At 41.1% G+C, this 24,209-nt stretch overlaps 1 protein-coding gene across 1 annotated transcript; it reads left to right on the forward strand.

Annotated features, from left to right (window-relative positions):
• Positions 1-303: 303 nt before the first annotated feature.
• ANXA5 (annexin A5) lies at positions 304-23,113 on the forward strand. The gene is made up of 13 exons (XM_055794108.1): positions 304-410; positions 489-544; positions 7,647-7,731; positions 8,795-8,889; positions 9,693-9,806; positions 12,100-12,190; positions 13,142-13,221; positions 13,673-13,729; positions 16,628-16,721; positions 18,474-18,569; positions 19,107-19,165; positions 21,326-21,448; positions 22,559-23,113. The coding sequence occupies exons 2-13, from the start codon at positions 536-538 to the stop codon at positions 22,619-22,621; spliced, it is 966 nt and encodes a 321-aa protein (XP_055650083.1). The 5' UTR covers positions 304-410; positions 489-535; the 3' UTR covers positions 22,622-23,113.
• The last annotated feature ends 1,096 nt before the right edge of the window (positions 23,114-24,209 follow it).

Genomic DNA, 24,209 nt, shown 5'->3' on the forward strand with positions numbered 1-24,209 from the left:
GCAGACTTGTCCTTCAGTAACAGGGGGACCCTCTTCAGGTTAACAGGAACGGATTTTTATACAGACTTCCTCAGGAGGGGGCTGGAGCACCTGGTGGAGGCCTTCTCTTTGCAAATGCAAGTTTCCTTTTGAAGGGGTTATTGCTAAGGAGCAGAGCACTAACTGCACCCTTGCGCGGCACAGCGGCGCCGGGGGCGCAGCGGCCGCAGGACGGCTACCCCTGCTCGCCCGGGCCAGCCGGGCAGCGCCCCAGGCCGCGGGGGCCGCGCAGCACAGCGGGTCCGGGGCCCGCCCTCCCCAGCCCAGAGCGGGGTGGGGCTGGCCCGGCACGGCCCCTGGTGAGGCGAGCGGCGCAGCTCCCGCCCTGCTCAGTGCTGCGGGCAGCCCCGGGCGCGGCGGAGCGGCAGGCGGTAAGGCGCTGGCCCGCGGCGGGGGAGTGAGGGGGGGGGGGGCCGGGCGGGCGCTCACTGGCGTATCTCTCATTGCAGGTTCGGATTCAGACTCGGACTCGGCCCCGGCCCGGCGGACCCCAGGGATGGCGAAGGTGAGCGCGGCCCGGCCCGGGACACCCTCGTCCCGTCTGTCCCCAGATTTGTTTTCGGTCTCCCTTAAAGCAGCCCGCTGAGCAGGGGCGGAGGGGACAGGGTAGCTCATCATGTGAGGCGCATGTCAGGCACAACTTTTTTTTTTTTTTTTTTTCTCTCTTTCTGCTACTAGTTTCCACTAATTTGGCCAAGTTTTCGGTCTCTTGTGTTTATATTGTGCCTGGGTGGAGGCTCCTTCCACTGGAGGTGGAAGGAGTAAAAAAAACCCCACTGCTGTGGCTCTGCCCCGTGGGCTGATCTGTGTCTAACTTGAATTTTTCTGGAAACCCTGCAGCTATTGTGCAGTACTTTGGTCTTTTTTTTTTTTTTTTTTTTTTTTTTTTGCTTTGCAGCCCTTGAGTCGCTGTGGTTTGAGCCTGGATGAAGGCTTGGAAAACGGGGTGGACTCTGGTGATTGTTTCTATAGTTGCATCAAATGCCTGTGCTCTGAAAAGTAAAATGAGAGTTTAATGGCATATTTATGGGTTTTGTACTGCTGTAGGAAGTGAAAGCCATCAAGTTGTATGAGTACCTTCACAAAAGTCGGGGTAATTGCACACTAATGTTGTAGTAGTCTCATTTTAACTTGATGAGTGGAATGGTTAGTGGTGTTTTAACACTCCTGTAAATATTTACTCATATTCTGTCTGGATTTAGTTTTAAAAGGAAGAAAGTGTACTGCATAAAAAAAAAAAATATTATTCCACTAAATCCTTGAAGTTTTGGTGGTTTTTTTGTGGTGTGTGGGTTTTTTTTGGTTTTTTTGTTGTTTTGGGTTTTTTTGAGGGGCAAAGGGGATTTTTCTTTCTTTAAGTATCAGGCCTGGTTTGCAGGATGCATCTTAGGAGAACAGGGGTCCCTACCCATGCTAGTGCAGGGCATCTAACAAGACAGATCTACTTGGACAGCCTTTTATTACAGTATATATAGCATTGCTTATAGGCTTGTGGGTAACTTCTTAATAAAAGCATGGAAATTTGCAATTCTGTTTTCCTCAGAGACACAAACTTTAATTCTTGATCTTTGTAAAGGGAGTATTTCATTCTTCGCTAGTGCAAATGAGTTACTCTTGTCGTAATGTAGTAGAATTTTCTATTGCCTGAGGTTGGGCAGGGTTACTAACTGTAACTGTGGATGGTGGTAGGTGGCAGTCACTGGAACGAGGAGGTCTTGTACTAGGTAGGCCTTGTCCTCCACGTTCAGAGGGCTGCTTTCCACTTCGGTAGTACTCTTTGCCTGTGCGATTATGCAGCCATGAAAGATTGGGAGTGTTAAAGCTTTGTAGGCTGTAGTTCACTTTATGAAAATCAAAAAGCACCATGAAGTAATGATAAGAAATGAAAATGTCTGTCAGTCACGAAATGTTGAGTGTCAATTGACAATAGCTAGTTATATGTACAGCCAAAGGTTCCAAGTTCACAAAGGCTGCATAGCACAGTCTACTGAAGTCTAAGTGTAGGTGCATAACTGAAGAATAAATCCTTTGAAGAAGGTAAGCTATCGTTGGAGTCTTGGTCATTGAAGTATTTGTTCTTGTTCAGTTATGGGAAGATTTTTTTTTATTCCCCCCCCCCCCCCCCCCCCCCCAAGACCTGAGGATTTTTGTGTGTTCCATGTCCAGGACAAAAAGGTTCATTCATTTTGTGGGAAAACTACTGCATGTTAAAATGCACGGTGCAGGCTGGTCTCTCCATGCCCGTGTTTATCTGCTTTCTTTGGAGAAGCGTTGCTGTCCTAACAAGCTGCCTTTTCTCAGACATCTGTATGTGTAGTGGTCTTTGTTACTGCGTAGATGCACATGGCATGATCTTTTCCTGCTCAGTGAACACCTAGGCTGCCTTGGAAATGCTACCCCGTGTTTGCTAATTTGGAAATCTGGAAAGAAACCAACGAGAATATTTGCTGCTTGCATGCTGTGGACTGATCTGGTTTGGTCTGCTACTCCCAAATTTTTCCCTGAATGTGAGGTTAGGAATATTTTGTGTATCCATTTGTAAACTGCCTGGAAAGGGTTGCTTGCTGCTGGTGAAGGTGTGGCTGCTTGTGTGCCATATCGGGAGTTCCTGTTCTGCCAATGTGCATGTGTGACTTGGAGCACAGAAATTGTTATCACAAGCTACAGTAGCGCTTCAGAGGGTTCTGTGTCGCATTCCAAAGTATGAACACTTTTCAGAATCGGGTCCTAAGCAGCTCTTGGGCTTTCTTGTGCTTAGTTGTGAGGACAGGTTCTTTGAGTGTTTTCGCAAATGTCCCTGCATTAGTTCCTACATTGCTGCTGTTTGCCCTTCTCTCTCTCTCCCCCCCCCCCCCCCCCCCCCCCAATCTTTGGTATTTCTGTGGTGTACTGACTCAGAGTTCAACACAGATGTTGTGTAATTCAGTTTTTTGTCAGGAGTTCAGATTTAGTGGGCCAGATGTGAATATAATCTGCTGACCAGGGTTTACCACTTTCATTGAAGTGGACATCTGAAGCATTACCAGACTTAGAGAGGCATCATTATAGTTGTGCATTTGTGTCAGCTCTGCGTCTATGTTCATCCATCCACAATGTAATTTGCATCCTACTGCCCTTGAAATATTGGTACGAATGTAATGAAATGTTTACATCTACCTTGCATGATGTTAGTTTTAAAGCACAGTTTAAACTGGGACCTCTGTGTAGTCTTCAATAGCCATTTGTAAAGGCTTTCAGTTTACCAGTGAACACTGTGTTGTGCTTTATCTGCAAGATGGCTGTTCTTCTGTAGGAAATCTTAAGGCTGTCTTTGATTTATTCCAGCATGTGACCTTCTGGGCTCTCTTCTGTCTTCTGAAAATAGCATACCTTCTCTGTTCCTCAACCCTGTGTGTTGGGAAACATTCTCCATTTCCATTCTTACCGCTCCACAGTTTTCCTGTGCCATCTTGTGAACAGACAGTTGCTTTAAATATAAATAAAAAATAAATTCACATACTACCTTCTCTACACTGGACACTGGGCTTTCCAGTGGCAAATTGATGAGATGCTACTGAAAGGGAGTAGCTCATCACCTGTGGGAAATCTGATGGGTGAGAACTTGCAGTGAGTGTGTATGGACCAGGGAAGCTGGGAAGTCTGAATCGGTTCAAGGTTCAAGTATGGTCTTTAGTTTGCTGATAATGCTTTGTATTAACAATGGCTAAACATGGGATCTTGTGGGTGGGAAATCTTTTGTGTTCTTTTCGGGAAGGGGGGGGGAACCTAAAAGGAACCTCGTTAAGTGGCTATTGTTGATCTTAGAGATAATGCTGTTGCCAGGATATGTGGCCACATGACTTCAAATTGTGAAGCCAAGTTGTCTCTTGGGAGAAGTTTATGTAGCTCTGAGGTGCTGGTTAGAAACGTCTTACCTGATGAGACTATCATATTCTCCTGAAAACATTTACTAGAGCAGAATAAACAAAAACAGACAATGTGTATTTCCTCATTTGGAGGGGTATAAATTCTAAAGCAAGATCATCTCTTGCTTTGAAGTCTTTTTTTTTCTTCTTATTTTCTTTTTTTTTTTTTTTTTTTTTTTCCCGCTGCCTTTCCTCTTCACGCTAATATTGTGTATCTGGGGGCTTCGTTAGTCTCATTGGTAGGTGTCTGGAGAAAATGGGAGCTGGTGTTTATTTCTAGTGTATGATCACAAATTGTGCTTGCAGTACACGATTGCTTAACAACAGGCAGTGTATTGGGGAATGGAGAAAGGAAAGAAGGTGGGTAGGTTTTGGATATTACAGTCTTGAGGTATTCTTTCTGTTGAGGTCTTGCATGTTGTGCTTCTCTTTGTATTTTACTGCCCAGTGTTGGGTGTTGCGATTTAGAAAGGGATCACTCCAGATTACAAAAGGATTTGTATCAAAGCCTATTCAAGTTCTTGCCATTGATGTGCTTTGGGTTCTACTGGGTGGGACGTTTACTGATCAAAACAAAAACCTATGAGGCTGTAGTGGTATTGTGTATCTGTTTGCATAAATGGCAAGGAACATTCTTAGAGATACTAAAAGTAAGATAATTTATTTACCTCTATAAAAAGTTACAAAGTTTGTAAATAAGCTTTAAATAGTTGTTTTTCAGTTCACCATTTCTCATATTAGGTCAGGGTGGCTTTAGTTGTGATGTTGTGATCCACCTGCAAGGACCAGTTCATTTTGATAAAGTTTAAACTACTTAATGTTGAAACTGTAGCTGAGTTGTCTGGTAAGTGAGTGTCTGGCTTTTGTCAGAGACTGTGTGGATGTTTTATTTTGTTAGAAATGTCTGGTTTGTAGCTCCTGTTGCAGATTCTCCATGACAGGAAGTTGACCTCAGTGGTTGAAGCAGTGATGGTAGTTTAGAATAGATGCTTGCCCCCTCTTTGGCCAAAAAGTGCCATGTTTGGGAAGGAGGGAGGAGACAGCTCTTCCCTCTGGGGTCTAGTTTGTTGCCACTGCAGAGCTTTCTGCCATTGTCCATTGATTTTGTAAATGAGAAATTGAGACTGGAATAGTTAATAAGGGTCCTTCTGGACAGTGAGGTGTCTTAGATGGATTTGTGGTTGTTAAACATGGCGAGTCTGAGTATTTCCTGCCAGAGCCTGACTGCTGGGCCCTGCTGCAGCGCTCTCAAAAGCTAGGTGAGTAGGTTTCTGATGTGAAAGTTAGGAATGCCTTGACGCTTTCCCAGTAATGGACCGACTATTGTCAATGTCACATCTACCCATACGTGGCTTCTTCAGGCAGTTAGACTGTAGGTTGGACTTGGGCCCACAAAGCTGTATCCGAGCTTGTCTTATACAAAGCTTGTTCCTGCTGTGGTTGTGCTCTATTTGCACCAGTGTATAGTATCAAGGGCAGCAGATGTAGCTGGAGATTCTGCAGTTATAGCTGCAGGTAACGTGGATTTTTGTTATGCTGGATGGCAGAACCACAGCAATACTTCTGGTTTGCAGCTAGGTGCAGCTCAGGTACTGATTGAGGGTGATTGTGGCAGGTCAGTAGCCAAAATCCAGTAAATACTGTGCAATCAGAAGGGAATGCCTGGAATGCAAATGGTGCTCACATCAAGAAAACTCAGACTACAGCTGCACTGGAGGATTTTCAGGAACTGTATGTGGACCTTAGTATGTATGAAGGCTTTCCACACTGTGCTTTGGAAAAGAGAGTTATGGAAGGATTCTTCTTACTTAACAAAAATGAGAAGGATGATGCAGAGATAGATTTAATCTAGCATTTAGTCTTCACACATGTTGTCTAAAACAGCCACAGAGGAATGTTGGCCCGTTGTCACAAGACTTAGGAATTGTGAAGGGGAATTCCACTTGCTTATAATAAGATAAGCAAAGGAAAACTTTTAACTTAAAGATCAATCACTATTTCCTCTTGAGACCTGTTGACCATTGGTATTTACAAAGGAGAATTGTGGTAGTTCTATAATATTAGTTATGTTAAGATGATATGATACAAAACAGCAGGAAACACACTTTTAAATTACCCCATGCTGATGGGCATGGTAATAAGGGAGGAGGAGTACAAAGGCTTTTCAGTCTTTAACTGAACTGTTTAACCAAGTTAAATCCAGTTTTTAAAACTGAGTCCCAAATCCTTGAGATTTTTTCATGATAGCCTTTAGAATTAGCTGGGAAAATGGCAATAAGTACATGTTGCTGTGCCTAAATTTGAAATACTGCCTGGAAACTTTCTTGTAATGAGAAAAGCAGAATGCTTCAGGGGAATTGCCATGTGTCTGAAGTACGCTGGATACTGGAAAGCATCTACCAGAAAGAAGTTTGTTGTTGCTATTAAACACCGTGATACTTTGTGTTCTGGTTTGCTGAAATACCGTGGAGGTAAGCCTAATCATTACTGTTTCTGTCATGGGGAGGGGTAGAGAGTCTCTGATGGCAGTAACATGCAGGTGGCCTGAGAGGCAGCAGTGCTTCGCGGCAGTTTCTGGTTAGTGCTCACCTGCTCTTTTCTCTCTTTTTGGATGAGTACGTTGACTTGAAACCAAAGCACTGTGTGGCTGAAATTGCTAACTTGAGGGAGAGGCTGTATCACAGAGGCCAGATGGCTGTGCTGTCTGTGAAGTAATCTGGTGCCAGTCTCAGTAGGTGTCCTCTCATGCTCTTTCTGGAGAGTGGAAAAATGCCCTGCCTGTACCAATTACTGCTTTTGTACCGCAATGCTTTTGAGAAACTTCCCTTCTTCAGCTGTTAGAAAAACCTCCCTATTCACAAAACCCAGCTGTTTCCCCTTTTGGCCATTGCTCAACTTTTATAGTTTCTAACTTAACTCCTGTGCTATCCAGTTACAGGTTCTTGAACAGTCATATTTAAATAAAGGCAAGATTTTTCCATAAGGGTGATGAATATCCTTTTGTGTTAGGCCCAAAGAGAAAGTCCCTGAAGAGCCATGTTCCGTGGAAACCTAGTGGAATTATTTTTGTGTTTGGATGGGCTGATATTTATCCTTATGTTTGAACTGTTTTTATTTTTAGCTGTGAACTACTGTGAGAAAGTAGCTGAATTACTCGAGTAAAAAGTTGCTTATGTCAAAAGAAACACGATGAAAAATTGAAAGCCATTGCAGAGTTCAGTAGGTCTCCTTTATAACGTGATGGAGAAAATCAATGTGAATACAGGTTGAGAGCTCCAGCGGTTTTTTCTTGAGGAGAGGAAGTTGTCATTTCCAAAAGTCTTGGATCTTTGTGCAGCTTTTCTAGCATATGTGATTTGTGTAATTAGTTTTCCAAATTACTTTTACAAGTGGTAATTTCTTAGTCCTTTTCTAGCGTTCAGGCTCCAGTGTTGGAAATACCAATCCTGCAAACCACCATTATGTGAATATACCTGAACTTAGCTGGTGTACTGCTGAGTAAAACCATAGTAGTACCTTTTGAATGAGCTGTGTTTAAATACCCACAGACTGCTATTTAGTCAGGCAATGGCAAAAAAAATGTGATCATCTTTTGGATTGTGGATTCAAAATTAGTCTGAGCTCATGTATGGAGAACGGAAGATGCTATCTTCTATTTCATGGCTCCTTCCCTTTCCCCCCACCCCTTTTTCCCCCCTCTAGTACACGAGAGGCACCGTGACAGCCTTCTCTCCTTTTGATGCCAGAGCTGATGCAGAAGCTCTTCGTAAGGCCATGAAAGGAATGGGTAAGAGTAATATATTTTATGAAAAGGGAAGGGCTCTCACTCCTTTGAAAATATCCTTTCAGAGCTTTTTTTTTATATTAGCACATGAGGGTCGGGCATGTGTCTACATGCCATGGAATGACAACCCCAGGACTGCTCGGGTCTGGGCATGCCCTAGTTTTGACTGCGCTTCTCTCAAAGATGTTTAAGTTAGCATAAGGAAAAAAAGAACGTGGTTTGCCCATTCCCCATTAAGAATTGATACTCCACAGGGTTCTCTGCACAGAGTTTTATTGCACAGCAAGCTAGACTGGATTTACAGGCAACAGCTATGGAGAATTATGATGGTGTAGTAGAAGCTCTGTGCTTGGAAGATGTGCAACAGTCCCCTCAGTCTGGAAGTGCAGAAGCATGTGACAGTGTGAACAAAGAATACAAGCACACAGCATGAATGTAGACTTAACAAGTGGTCTGTAAACTCACACTGTAGCTTTCTGCCCCAAAACTTCCCTGTGAGAACAAATCCTAATGTGCTACTTGCTTTGAAGCTGCCTGCAGGGGGAAGCATGAATGTGATACACCTCGGCCTATTGGCAAATTCACTAGGGCTAGTAAGACGCTGTGCTGTGAGGGCTACCTTGCAGACTGTTGTATATAAAATGGGTAGTAGCTCAGCACTTCTGTGCTCTGGGGTGTTTTGCATTACTGGATTGAGTTTTGCTGCGAGTCAGTGGATTGTTTAGTCTAGAGCAAATGCCTTAGTGATCCCAAAGGCAAGACTCCTATGTAGAATACAGACTCCGACTAAATGTTCCAGCTGATGCTTGGGAAGCTGGGAGCAGTGCCTGGAACAGAGCGCTGATGGAGAACAAACATGTATGTCCTCCAGTCATATTTTTGCAACAGCAGAACACCAAACCTGGTGGCTCAGCTTGGGGTATGGTGACATTTGTTATTTAAATGCTTCTGCTGTTTGTCAGTAGACTGTTATTTTCAAAGCATCTTTTGCTGCCTTTTGGGTTTGTGCCACTGCTATTTGGTTTTTTAGAGTGTGTTTGTAACTCTTTGTTCTTTTTAACTTCAGGGACTGATGAAGAAACTGTTCTGAAGATCCTTACCAGCAGAAACAATGCTCAGCGTCAAGAAATTGCATCTGCTTTTAAAACCTTATTTGGCAGGGTGAGAAGAAAAATACCTTTGGAAATGAGCTGAGTGTGGCTTGTAATGATTACTTAAAACTGCGAGGCATATGCATCATGTTCCCTGTAAACGGGTCCTTTGAAGAAAATCTCATTTTCCTTCTGTCTCCCCTTCTCCCCCATCCTGCCATATCCTTAGTTGCTGACTAAGTTAGAATATTCCCTTTAGGTCAGCACAAGGAAGTTACTTCCTTTTCCCCTCTTTTGGTCCAGTATGTCTGAGGTGGGGTTTTGTGCAAAAGCTCCTATAGTTTCCTGTTAATATATTTCTAATACTGATCTCATTCTCAGTATGGGAGGAGTTATCAACTATTTTGATGCAAGGTCTGCAAAGTAAGGTGATAGCAGGGAAAGAATTTTCTAAAGCTAGAAAATGTGACAGAAATAAAGCAGCCTAATACAGCATGAGAGAACAAAACCAGATATATTGGTAGATAAAGCCATGAGTGAGTTCAAAGCAGAGGCAGCTTGTTTCTTTCCTCCAGCATTGTTGGATCCTTTAATGTTCTGGCTGGGTAACCTTTGTTTCAAATAACAAGTTCAGTGAACAACTAGGGTTTGAAGAATTTCTGTATTGGAAAAAAAAATCAGTATGTTTCTGGTTCTCCAAATGCCCATGTATCCTTGTGCCTGATTTGGCTACATTTGTTTCAGTTCAGGTACCTATTAAAAAGAGCCCTTGCACCCCTTGCTGTCTTCAGAGTCTTCTAACTTGCAGATGCACATGCATCCGTTTAAAATGGGTAGTCTTTGTTGATTACAGCACTGTTTATTCTGCATTAGGATCTTGTAGATGACCTGAAATCAGAACTTACCGGCAAATTTGAAACATTGATGGTATCTTTGATGAGACCAACATATATTTTTGATGCTCATGCACTGAAGCATGCCATCAAGGTAAGAGGAGTGAGGGAAGGAAATAAATACATTATATGAAATGTTTGTTGCTTTCTTGTTTTTTAGGAATGATCTCCTGGCTGGTAAGAGGAATGCTAATAGAAGTAGCCTTTTTAAAAAAAATTAGGAATGTTATGCGAACACCAGCTATTATTGCTAATACCATGGTTTTGCCTGGTTTCTTATTCATCCTGATAACTCGTTACAGGTAGTTTAGAAATGTAGTCTGTATAATGTTTTATTTGAAATTATTTTTATTAGAAACTATGTAATCTTAAGAGAACAGTGTTACTGTAGATGCAGATTAAAATCTATATAGCATATGACTTACTCCTTCTGATTTAAATACGGGTAAATGTACATGTTGTTTTTACATTAGTTTTGCTGCTGCAGTCCAGCAGACACTAGATTTTTGTGCTGTGAGCAGCCTAGGTTTAATAGCTATATAGCTCTATGCCTAGGCTGCAAATTAGTTCAAAGCATTTCATTAAAGTTGTTGTATAATACAGTATCACAAGGGAAATTCTGCAATAATGCAGAAGGAAGAGTTGATAGCCCTGCAGCGTTACCTTTATAACATTTCTCTTTAGCTGAATGCATCCAGTGCCTTTCTGGGAAGGCCAGGTAAAAAATTTAGTCTGTATGTGTAGATATTTTAGTGTGTTTTCTTCCATTAGTCCTTTTTTTTCCCCTGCCCCTCTGTCACACTTGTCTGATATCATCAGTGTGTGGAAATTCTGGACTTACATGTCCCTGGATTATTGACAGAACCTGTTGATTAAAGTAGAGGACATTGAACTTGACTAGTGTCAGGTAGTGCTTGGCTGGGCGACACTTACACGTAAACTGCCAAGGTCCTTGATGACCAACTGGTTAATATGTAGGTAACTGTGCAAGCTAGTGCTTGTGAACCCATGACCCAGCAAATAGTATCTCTGACAACAGAAACTTTAATCCTGGAAATTTTCTGTAATCTCTTTATATGCAGTGGAGGAAGGGGACATGGCACTTGACAAAGAAATTGATAAAGGCCTTGTTGACTAAAAGGAAAAAAATGTATTCCCAAACTCCTCTTGTTGACTCAGGAGTCAAAGACTGACAGGGAAATGACAGAACAGATGGGTGTAGGAGGGAAAATAGAGATAGTGAAACAAGAGTGGTTTTGTTCTTGTGACTTACAAAGAATGATGTTAAACACAAGCTCACAGGATTTCAGAGAATGTGTCTGCACAGGAAAAGTTGTCAATACTGGCTGCAGTTCAGTTAAGGTGTGTATCACCAGTTAAGAAGATGCGATAACAGAGTCTTCTGTTCAAGATAACAACTCAGCTAAGAGCATTAAGTCTGTGCTGAAGATTGTCCTATAAATTTTCACTGCTGCTGCTCTAGATTAGAACTAATATAACTGAGCCTGCCTCACTTATGCAGTAAACATGTTCTTGAAACAACCTGTATTTTAAAAACAATTACATGTAACCTGGCAGACTCGTATTTTGAATATCCTTGTATGCAACTGGATATCTTTGTATGCAGGTGGTATTGGGATTTTCCTTGCAGGAAGGGTTGTAAGTAACATGCTGAAGCAAAAAATGTGCAGTATTACAGTGTTCCTTTTGTGAAATGACTTCTTGGGAAGTGTAAAGAGCAATGGCTTATTTTTACAGGCAAAGTAGACTCAGACTTGTGGCAACAAGATACTGACTTGGCTTTTGTAAATTTTATCCTTGTAAAAGCAAAGAGTGCCTGTTGTGCCTGCTGTAATTGGAGTGTAGCATCTTAAATTATCCGGGTTAGCAATTCTGTTGTAAAATGTGTTTGTTTGCAGTGGAAGAAAGGGTGGGTTTAACACAGCACAGTTCATAGAAGGGTAAAGATCATTGGTGGGTGGCTCTGTGTTTATTTGTGCACTAGTTGATGAAAGACAGTATATGAACTAGAGCTAAAATGGAAACTGTTACTCTAGTCATTCACTTACCCTGATGTCGATGACTGTAAGAGTGAAGAACTGAGGCATATCTGGGTGTGCTTGAACATGGAAAGGCTCATCTGATCCCGCAGCAGTGAGCCTTCATTAAATGTTGTGTTAGTTTTGAAAGCAATTAACTTAGAGTTGGAAGACATGCTTTCAAATGCGCACCCTACCCACCCACCCCTCAACATACCAGAAAGAAGAAGAAAATTTCTCTTTATTTGGTCCAAGTGATAAGCTGATGCTTGTTTTTGATTGTCAAAGGGAACTCTTTTGTTTTCTTTTTGTTAGTCCATCAACTGATTTATACTTGCACCCCTGCAGGGAGCAGGAACCAATGAGAAAGTGTTGACTGAAATTCTTGCCTCCAGAACACCTGCGGAAGTGCAGAGTATTAAACAGGTTTATCTGCAAGGTAAAGTTCAGTATAAAATAAAATTCTAGGGTCTACATCCAGTTCTCTTACATGATTATAGCTCATTGTTCAGATAAGGTCTATGTGAACTGATGGGTGTGTCCATAAGTGCGATTTTGTTCTGCTGTGTTGCAAAACTTCATAGTGAAAGAAAAACTACAGTTTGGATTATCAACTAAGATATTTTTTGTTTCGGGGCTATGACTGCAGGTTAAGGTGTTTTGTGTTTTATAGTTAGAATTCTTTCAAATGCATTTCTTCCCTTCACCGGTCATTTTCATCCCTTTAACTGAAAGGGGTTTTTTAGTAATGGAAAACTAGAAAACTGGTATCACAGAAAATGAGAAGTAATTTTTTGCCTTTTGTTTAGCATTCTGTTCAGATGCATTTGTGCTAAAGCAGGTGCAGCTTTTTGGCTGTCCATAGGGAGTATGTGCTTTTGCTCTGCGATTGTGGGGTTGTTTTTTTTAAGGCAGTGTTTAATTCAACACATTTCCTTTACCTCTGAGCAGATTCCTGCCATACCAGAAATTCTCAAGTCTCAATAAAGTTTGAGACAAAACTTGAGTCTCCAAGGGCAAAATTTATTAGTCCTAGAGTTTTCTGGGCTTGCAATTGTTGTACAGTTGTGAGACTGTTATATTTTAGCATAACTCCTGATCTGTATGCTCTTTAGTTCTTTGAAGAGCTGAATCTATGCATATCACTTTGTATTTTAAAAAAATTTTGAGTGATCTGCTCCTGATACTAGGTGTGAGATGCTACCTTTTCACCTCTCTTACAATAATTTTAGGTTGTAAGTGAAAGCACAGTATGTCCTAGTTGTTAAAGCTGTGTCTGATAAATGATTCTACAAGCCGTGAGTCAAATTAACTTTTGGCTTTTCATTGCTTTCTCCTCAAAATAGTGAGGAAGTCTGTAAGGTGGTGAATGGGTATTGCTCTTTTGCAGAATATGAGGCCAACTTGGAGGATAAGATCACAGGAGAAACATCAGGCTATTTTCAGAGACTGCTGGTGGTCCTGTTGCAGGTCAGTGTCTCTGTGTGCAGGCATGTGTGTATGATTTTTCACATCTGTTTTCCTGTCTGATGTACACTTGTCGCTTTCTGCTTTCTGAGCTAGGATTCTAGATAGACCTGGTGATAGACAGGATTGATGCTGAAATGGAATCACTTCCCCTGACTTGCAGGATCAGTCTTGAGCTGCTAATGGGTCATTTCCACAGCACTGAATTGAAGAACAACTGTGATGCTCAGGGGTATAGCAAATGCCTGCTGTGTGGGGTTTTGAAGGCAATAGGAAAGAACATGTATTTAATAAAGACATGTGCAAGCAGAAGGGAAAAATAAGGTTATTTTGGAGAAGATGCATTAGGGCTTGACTTCTTGCAGTAACTCTATAGGCTCAATATAACAGGTAAGTTGTTTTTTGATTCAACTTTTGATTCTTCAGTTTAACAACTTTTAAAAATTCTCTTTAGGCAAACAGAGATCCTGATGGCAGAGTTGATGAGGGTCTTGTTGAGCAGGATGCACAGGTGGGTGAATGATTTGAGTTTTGGGGTGTTTCCACAAGTTATCTTGCAAAGAGAGTATACAGCTAGAATTCAAATGTGTGAGAGAAATTTTTAAGGTTCTCTGTGTTTCTTCTTTTATACATTCTGGAAAAAAGAAGTGTCAAAACATGAAACGTTAGGATCAAGATTTTGGGCACTTTCAGGTTTCAGTGTAAAGCATGTCTTTCTTTGTTTATTACTTAGCAAGGTGCCTGAATGGAACAGCGATTAGATCACTGAAGGAGAGAGTGATGATTGCTGAGGCTTTGTGGTGTGCTGAGACACCCGCTTCTGGAAAACTCAGTGGTGTTAATGGTTTGTTCCTTAATATCTGACTTGAACTTCTCTCTGAATTCAGTCCTTACATATCATGGGTCATATATGTATCATAGTGAAATGTTAATGGTATTCAGTGAGGGATGCTTCCATAGAGGGTGAAATACTAAAAAGAGAAAATATATGAAATGTTCTGGTTTCCTGTAACCAGATGACAGTGTAAGAATTGCCTCTAAATAATTTCTGGGACCTCACATATTGCCCTTTGTAAGTATTGGTGGTGATGTTGTCACTGATAACTAAACTTTTGCTCTAGACAGGAAGGGGAATACCAGCAGTTAATTGGTATCCTTGATGCAGTCTCTTGCTGGATACTATTGTCTTTCTTAGTTGTAGAGATGGTCAATATTTTAGCGAATTGATTACATAACATGTTTAATGCATGTTTCTTCTTGGTTATTTCAGATAACTCTGGGCTAGGCAGTTTCCTCTGATAAATTGTCAATTGAGATGAAAGAAAATACATGGATTGTTCAAGGTGACAAGGAGGAAAAGCAGAATGCCAGATCAATAAAACATTCTCCTTATAGCAGACTGGCAAAATGAATTTTCCTGGCACAGGCCTATCCTTTGTTCTGTAAATTCAGAAAGCATTGTTCTCCTGCTATTAAAATGAACCCTGTGGAAATTGGAGCTTGAAAATGAGGGGAATGTTTCAATCATGAACTAGATTGTTCCATAAAATTGTGGCAGTCTTGCTTTTAGTTGGGCTTATGTAATTAAGGACACCCATGAACCACAGGCCTTGGTAGGTAGATTTCTTTTGGCCTCTTTAATTGAGTTTAAATGAGCATCTAAATTTAGGAGGCACCATACCTAAATGCTGAAAAAGTCCTGGTTTTCTGAGTGGTTTCTGTGGTTTCTGTACATTGGGGTTTTCTGTCACATTTCTCTTTATTGATACCTTTACGTTCAACAGCTAACGTAGCTGGAACAGATTCAGAGAATTTTGTAATTACTGTTGCCAGGTACAGGTGGTCAGAATTGAGGTATGTGACTGTGCAAATGTGAGACAGATTTGGAAGCCAAAAACATTCTCGACTAATGTGATATTCTGGGAAGCATTTGATACATTAGAAGGCAACCTTTTTGCTCAGTGGTGATTTTTAATTTTTTTTGTCTGTTGATTACTAAACACTAATTCAAAGCACTTGGAGAATGGGCATTCCATACTACAAGACAGTATGAGTATTCAGGGAACTTGCAAGACTTTTCTGAGAATGCCTGAAAGAGACCTTTTGAAGAGATTTTTTGAATATCACTTTTTAACATTATGCAATTGACGTACATTTTTGGGTATTGCACAGCAGCAAGGCAGGTAAAAACTTAGAGCTCACATAAAATACCGTTTGCAACATCTCTAAAGAAATGCATTTCTGGTGTTACTAAGTGCTGTGCTGAGACTTCACATTCGCTGCTGAGTGGAGAGTGCTGGTATTCATTTGAAGAACAGCATGTATTATTTGAACTAAAGATCCATGCAATGCCTTAATAGCTCTTTTTTCTTTACTCCACCCTTTGTACTCTGTACCATTAATATTAAGAAGAGCATGCAGCAGTCACAAATGTGTTTTGAATAGGGTTATGGGACTAACATAAACAGAAATTTATAACATCCCATTCGGGTTTTGCAGTATGGACAGATAGATGGCTAACAGTGTTGCTATGCAGCAGATTTGTTTGTGGGGATTTTTTAAATGAATACTTGATTGCCTGAATATAAGCGGTAACCGGTTTGCTTATCCTCTGCTCACTGAGGAGGGAGAAAAAGTACTATATACTACGATATGTACAAACCTTTCTCCTGGTGTTCAGCATGTGATTTGTAGAAAACTTTCCGAGTGTCAGGAAAAAACTAATTCTATTTCCTGAATTATTTTTTTCTTTCTCTTTCGCTCCCTCCTGTTGCTTATTCCAACTTCTAGAACTGCTTTACTTTCCTAAACGCTACTAATGGGCCAGTCATTGTCTCCATTGAAGAAAGACTTGCCTGAAGAGCAATGAATGTACTTTAAATGATTAAGATCTGGTTTTCATATAACTAAGAATTTAGCAGCCCACGAATCAGAGCTTCTAAACAGAACTTCCCTTCCTTTCTGGAAAACTTCCTCCTGAGTGAAGTTAGCATGGTTCTCCCATTGGTATGAGTCGCCATTTAATAAAGTTTTGCTGGTCTGATTTGAAAAAGGGGAAGGGCAGGGGGAAAGAAAGTAGAAGAAGCAGTGTTTGGACTAGATTTGATCCCTTGTATTACCATATTTTCAGAAAACTTCAGGCTTTTGGAAGGAGCTATGCACCTAGTCAATTTGAGGGCCTTAAACAGTATTACTCTTGTAAATGCTTTCGCAGTCGTTTTCAGAATTTAACCTTTTATTTCTATGTAAGATCAGTTCAGTACTTGCCAATTTTATTTTGTTTTTTTCTGTCCAGCTATAGCTTGTTAGTAAGTTTCATGCTCCTTAGAGTGAGACAAATAGAGCTTTTCAACAGGGTGTGTGGACACATAACAAATGCTGCTGTTTTGACCTCTTGAATTTAAAACAGGTTTTGTTTAGAGCTGGGGAGCTGAAATGGGGAACAGATGAAGAAAAGTTCATCACCATCTTGGGAACCCGAAGTGTTTCCCATTTAAGGAAGGGTAGGTAGTGTATGGCTCCGGTGTGCTTGAAAACTTTTGCCTGAAGTCTCAATATTATCCAGCTGGTGGTAGAAATGGTATAAAAGTTGTTTCTGGTACTGCACTTGTCAAGCCCAGAAATCATTAATCTTCCCTCTGTCTAATAATACATTTAATTTTGTTTCCTGTAATTCAGTTCCCCCCTAGCAGTGGTGATCTCCTGCAATAGATCTGTGGGACAGCTGCCGTGTTTCTTTCTAGATGCTTATTTTTGTTATTTTTTCTCCCTTTTGATAAGAGGTTATGGCAATAGAAGTGATGCTGAGTGTCTGTCACGAGTCATCATAATCTGATGGAGATCCAGCCCTGAAAAGATCTACCCTTTTATAGGTGCATACTTTACTAGCTGTTAATAAAGAGGCATTAATTTTTCCCCTGCATCTTAACTGTTCATAAGTGTATTTTACCAAGCTGTTTAGGCCGTTGGGAGTAATGATCAGTAAGTTTTGCTTTGGTACTCTGATCTTTTTGTTTTCCTTTTGAATATTTGGATTCATTTGGATTTTCAAAGGATTTTACTGTTTAGTTTTTTGCCTTTATTTACGTTACAGTAATCCTAAAGTTTGGTTTGATACATTGAACATTTACTTAGCATGGCAGAAGTGTAAGATTTCATAGAAAACTGGGGTCTTATGGATGTTCATGAAGACAGACCTGAACAGATTGCCAGTAGGCCAGTTTGTGTGAAGTGAGTTTGACGTAGTAACCCAGTGTAGACAAGACCTTAAATTCAGGATAAATGATAGCTTCACCATGGGAAAAATGCTTGTTACTTCCTACAACTTCTCTTCTTTCCCTTTTCCTCTTATCCCTGCACACTTTCATTGGATGTGTCACAGAGTGGTTGAGGTTGGAAGGGGCGTCTGGAGGTCATCTTGTCCAACCCTGTTTGAGCAGGGCTACCTAGAGCAGGCTGCCCACGACCATGTCCAGATGGCTTTTGTGCATCTCCAAGGACTACAACTTCCCTGGGCAACCTGTGCCAGTACTGTGTCACCCATACAGGAAAAAAGTGTTTTTCCTGTTCAGACAGAGCCCCCTGTGGCCATTGCCACTTGCCCTGACACTAGGCACCACTGAAAAGAGCCTGGGTCCATCTTTTCTACACCCTCCCTTCACATATTTGTATGTATTGATGAGACGCCTTCTTGAGCCCCTTGAGCTCTCTCAGCCTTTCCTTATAGGAGAGGTCCTTCAGTCCCTTAGTCATCTTAGTGGCCCTTCACTGGACTCACTTCAGTTGCTCCACATTACTCTTGTACTGGGGAGCTCAGAAGTGGACCCCGCACTCCAGGTGTGGCCTCACCAGTGCTGAGTAGATAGATAAGGATCACCTCCCTCCACCTGCTGGCAACACTCATCCTCACGTAGCCCAGGGTACCATTGCCCTTCTTCGCAAGGGTGCACTGCTGCCCCATGCGCAACCTGGGCCCACCAGGACTCCCAGCTCCTTTTCTGCACAGCTCCTTTCCAGCTGGTTGACCCCCAGCATGTGCTGGAGCACAGGGTTTTTCCTCCCCAGGTGCAGAAATGTGTTGTATAGTAGCAGTCTGGTAGGAAATAGGTATTTAGAACAGGCCAGAGGGAAGAATGAGTGGATGATAGCATTTTAATTGTGGATAATGAGTGACAGGTGGCATTAACCTGTACTGAGGAGGATACTGGGAGAAGTGCTGGCTATACAGGTGACTAAACCCACTTTCTGTTTTGCAGTGTTTGACAAATACATGACTATTTCCGGCTTTCAAATTGAAGAGACCATTGATCGTGAAACCTCTGGTGATTTGGAGAAGCTGCTTTTGGCAGTTGGTAATTAAGTCTTAATAGATATAGAAATGGCCGCCTTCATTTACTCCCAGGCCTCCTTAAATTGCAGTTGTTACAGGAAGTGGCATGAAAACTTTTTAAAGTTAATCACCTGGGATCTCTTTTTGTTATTTAGAGAAAAGCCTTTATTCTTCCTTTAATGGAATGGGAGGGCAGGGGGGAAGTGGGCCAGGAGGTAGTGGTGAACTGTATTCTGTTCAGTCATGTGCACCTCTGTCAGAAAGTGAGACAAAACTCTGCCTTTGTATTCCCAGTGTCTCATTTAGGACAGTGTCGTCGGAGATGTGTAACTGGGATTAGAATTTGACTAGCAAAGTGTCTTTCCTATTGGAAATAGATGGTGCATTCTTACTTCTAGAACCCAAAGAGTTTTAGCAGAGGAACAGACTAGCTTACAGCTGTATGCTTGATTGTCCACACTGGAGAGAATGATCCAGTAATACACATCTTGTCTTGACAGTGAAAGATTGTCCTGTATTGAATAACAATCAGTTCTTTAATCCTTTGCCTTTTTTTCAGTGAAATGCATCCGAAGCGTGCCTGCCTATTTTGCTGAGACTCTGTATTATTCCATGAAGGTATGCACATGTTTTCCATACGTCACTTTCCATCTCCTCCAGTTCCAATTCCTCTCCCTTTCGCTTGTTCTTCATTTCATCTTCCACTGTACCTGCCAATAGTATACTGTATCACTAAGCATCTGTGAAAGGTTTGGGGAATGCAGGTCTGTGAGAGGATACAAATGATTCATAACCTTTTCTTTGAGTTCATCCTAAGTTTGTCAGACTGTAAATCTTCTACAGGAAACATCAGTCTCATCAACTGTTTTTGGACTTGAGCTTGTTACATTGGAAAATGTCTGGCTAGTTCCACTGGGCACTTCAAACTAGATAAAGGCTACGGTGTCTTTAGGGGGTGGATGTACTGAGGAAGTAATGATGCCCAGAACCTGAACTGTAGATTGTGCAAATTTAGTGCTCTTTGTTTTGGAGATGAGTATTTACACACTGAACATGTGGTTAGCTTTGAAACATGTTTGATGACCATCCATCCCATTTTGTGAAGGAAAAGAAACTCAGAAACCGGGCAGAGGTTTAAACAGCTACCAAAGATTCTGCAGGGGAAACCCATCAGCAGCACAGCTGTTTCTGTTGGTTTTGCCTTCTCTTGGATGGGAAGAGGCAAGCGGGGAAAACTGTACTTTTAACTCACAGGGGCTAATATTAATTAAGCCTGAGGTAGGTAGTCCATTGTTTTTGAGCAAGTTATCAGCTTCCCTGAAGAATTCTTCCCTTCCCCTTGCTGAAGAGCACTGAAGTATGTTTGTCACGAGATGGCTGTGTTGATGCGGTGTCACCATGAGAATTAGTGAAAAGAGATTAAGATAGCTTAATTTTTAAAAGCTGCTTTACTGCTTTTATAGTAGATACCAATGTAAAATAGGGTTCAGGTGGTAAATACAAAATATTATACCAGTATGCTGAGCTGTACAAAGAGGATTACTTTCTTTTTATTTATCTACTTATTAATTTTTATTTTTTTAAAAGTGCAGTAGAAAATCTTTTCCTGTAGGTTTTAGATTCTTGTACACTTCTATTATGAGGGGCCTGATTAACGTCTGCTGGTGAGATCCCCCAGTTGGTTTTTTTTTTTCAATATAAAGAAAAATAATTAAGCACATCAGATAAGAAAGGTCTTCAGCACCTATTACTTTGGCAGAAGAGTTTGTACTTCTTAATTTATCAGTTTGGCATGGCAGATTTCTACAATTAGCAGAGTTTGCTTTTGTAATTAGGTGGGGCAGAGCCTTGCTTTTACTGGATTCTAATGTCAAATCCTACTCAGAAACCACTGGACTCACGGCATAACTTTTGAGCAGCTTTAGGGCATTGTTAGATGTAATCCAAGAATATTTCGCCCAGTCGAAGGATTGAGTGACCCTGGACGTTAGGCTGAAGATGATCGTGGGGGCTCTGCCAAGTCCTTCCTTGAGGTGCATTAGCAGGTCAGCCTATGAAAATTTGTATTGCTTCAGCTTGTGTGGAGTCTGACTTGTCTGAGCTGGAGGGGTCAGGGTGTTAGTCTGGCATGACCTGCCAGCACAGGAACTTAAAATATTTAAAGCAATAAAGCTGAATGAAAGAGTGGAGCATGTTTGTGTGGTTGGAAAAGGTTTATGGAGTTTGCCTTCGTAATGAACAGCTGGATGATTTGTGAAATGAGTTGTTCTGCCTGTGTCTTGCTGTACAATGTTACATGCTTTGTATTAGTCATTGTTAGGATTTATATACCTGATTCCAGAACGGACTGTGATTCTGCAGCCTCAGACTCTGTTGAAAGGGTGATTTGCATGTGACTCTGATTGTGGCGGCCAGCTATATATACTACTGTGTAATCTTGGAACTGGATTATTTTAAATTTATATGGGCATTCACAGTTGAAGCCTGTGAAATGAAACATGAAATAAGAGGCTTAACCATACGGCACTTTATAGAAGTCCAAGAATTAGAGCACCTTGCACGGTTGGTCCTCTGCTCTCCACATTGCAGCGTGAGTGTCTTGTGATACTGTCCCAGCTATCCTCTGCTTTGGAGTAGAAATGTAATGCAGGAGTGTTTGGAGACACCAGTTGTTGCAGTTGGAGCTTTTATGTTGCACCCTGGTGGTTTGCTGTTCTGTTACAGCATCTGTCCAGAACAAGCTCACATTTTAATATTATTTAAAATTTTCTCTTTTAGGGGGCTGGCACTGATGACGATACCCTGATCAGAGTCATGGTTTCAAGAAGTGAAATTGATCTGTGGGATATTAGACAAGAATTCAGAAAGAATTTTGCAAAATCATTGTATCAAATGATTCAGGTAAAATTACTTTTCTATTGTCAGGGAAAACAGGAGATTTAGATGTCATTATTTTTATAGGAGGGGTGGGTGTGAGTAGAACTGGACAACACAGTGCACTCTGAGAGCAGTGGTGGTTGGTCTGCAGTTTTGTGAAGTACACAGTGTGTCACTTAAGTGGGGGGCACTTCCTGTGAAAAGCTAAATGTTTCTTTCCAGTGTTTATGTGGAGAGCAGATGTGGTTTTCTGAAATTGCAATTACTCATACACCATTTTTAGCTTCGTTTCCTTTTTCTTGTCTGGGTTCCTTCTGGTTTTCAGTGCTTCAGGGAGGGTGCTGGCTCCGGAGAAATGATATTGGGGTTGGGAGTTTGTATTATTGTGAGACTGAAGTTTAAATCTTGGATTGCGGAGTGGAACCTTTTGCACCATTTCAGAGTGTAAAGCATTTCACTGTGGAATTAGTCTGAATCATAATCTCCTTTGAGTGGATGGAAAGAAGCAGGAAGGGAAAGAAGCAGCAAGAAATCCAGAGCCAGCTGTTGCTGCAAGGTTGAAGCCAAAATGCTTTTTTTTCTATGAATTTTTTTTGGGTATTTTGTTTTATTTTCAAGCACTGGTTTTTATGATTTTCTGTTACCGTTCTTGACATTATGCTCTCTTAATTAGGCTGGGTGGAGTTGCTTTTGACACTGTCAGTCGGGCCCATACAGCTGTCCTGTGGAATTCATAGCAAGAGCTTCCAATTTTTTACAGGGAGCAGGGCTGGGACCTTTCTAAGTGATGTTGGGTGCACTTTGCACATTTAAAGGTTGTTGATGCTGCTTTGGGCTTCTCCTTTGGACTTTCTGACTTGCAGGAGAATGCATTCTAATATGTAATGAGTAGCTCAGTTCTAGTAAAGCTTTCAGAGCTTTTTTTTTTTTTTTGTGTTTCTGAAAGTCTGTGTAAATTTAGCTCTAACATAAGAGACAGAGCATTTCCTTGCGTCATTCCTGAGTGGAGAGTCATCCAAGTAGATTTCCTGTGGGTGGGACAAATGCATAATCTGTTGGAGTTGTCCTTGTCTGTTGCTTTTCTTCACATTTCTGTGGCTGTGACTCATGGTGACTGGTTTGTTATATTAACAGAAAGATACGTCTGGGGACTACAGGAAAGCACTCCTGCTCCTCTGTGGTGGAAATGATGAGTAATGGTGACAGTGACACGAAAGATTCCTTGTATTCCAGCTTTGCAGCCCTTTAGTTAGCATGGCTAGCTAAGTTTTTATATCCTAATGCTTTCTGGCTCTTCGAATTTATACCAGTATTGCACTTACTAAAAATGAGCATATTGTTATCCAAGTGATAGCTGATCCCTCCTCCTTCTGATGCCCCAACCTCCAGGAATTTCAAGTGCCTTCTGTGATATGCAAGAGTCATCTTCATGGAAGATGGGTATGAGCACAGAACCCAGTTCTTTGCAAGTGTTTTGCTGAAATAGGAAAAAAAAAATCATGTACTTTACTAATAATTTGAAGATTATCTTGTTGCTTTTATTCCTTACATTTCCACTGAATGTTAAGCTAGCTCTAACATTGCAAATGACAGAAAGATACCCTTTGTATGTAATATTTGAATGAATTTGCTGAATCTAATACAAGCAATCATTGGAAATCTGAAGGACCAATAAATTTTTTCTCTTCAGCACAGTTGTGTGTGGTGTTTAATGGGCAAAGATCTCTTTTCCCTTTCATATGGTTACACTGCTTGAAACTGTTGGCGTGGTTTTCCTACTGTTGTGTAGGCTTCTAAATATAGATGATGTTTTGCAGCTGTATGTCTAGTCTAGTGTGGGCGCTGTGGTGCTGCTGCTGTTTGGTATAGCTGCAATACCAAAGTGTTGGTACTTTCGGGCATTGCATTCTCATTTTGTCTTTTTCTTCTCCTCCAAAGCTGAGGGAAGGAAGGAGAGCTGTTTGCACAGTGCCGAAGTAGAGCAGATGTGCTGCACTTGTAGGAACAGTTGAAGATATCTGGAATGGAAGCAGATGAAGAAGAGATGGGAACACAGTGATCTGTACTTCAGGGATCTTGAGTGAAAAGAAGATGGTTGCAGCACCTCTCTCATCAGGTTAGCAGGGAGAAAAGCACAGTGTGAGAGAAGGACCAGTCTGTTATATAGGCTCCTTTAAATTCACTGCTTTAGTTCATCATTTATGACTGGCTTTGAAAATTAAATTGACGTGTGTGAAGGAGAATAGAGGAGAATTCTGTTTCATGCATTATAAGGTCTAAGCAGCATGGTTCTAAGCTTAGCTTATCGGTTAGTCACAGACATCAGCTGTAGAAACTGCACATTCTAACAGTCCTGTTGAAATTGATTCTTCACAGATTATTAAGAGCTTTTAAAAAAAAAAAGCTAAAAAAAAGCTTTCATATTGAATAAATATGACATTTTAATGTTTTTATATTGTAATTCTGAATTATTACTGTCATGATCTCTTGCTAATAAGTACTTGGTTTTCAATGTAAAATATGAAAGCTCTTTTTATAAGTAAATATGTTAACTAGGGCCTCATCCACTCTAAAATCTTCTTTGTCTTTCATTCTCTCACACACATGCACTCACTTTTTTCCTGCTCATGCACTCTCACTTTCACACTTTCTCTTCCCTGCTTCTTTTTGTCCAAATTTAAGACTTACAGACTTCAAAAAAGCACAACGGATTTATTTATTTATTTTTAATGAGACAGTTAAATGCTTTCTTCTGCTCCTCCTGGACAGGTTATTGAATTCTCCA

Source organism: Falco peregrinus, chromosome 2, assembly GCF_023634155.1.
Source record: "Falco peregrinus isolate bFalPer1 chromosome 2, bFalPer1.pri, whole genome shotgun sequence".
Taxonomy (NCBI): Eukaryota; Metazoa; Chordata; class Aves; order Falconiformes; family Falconidae; genus Falco; species Falco peregrinus.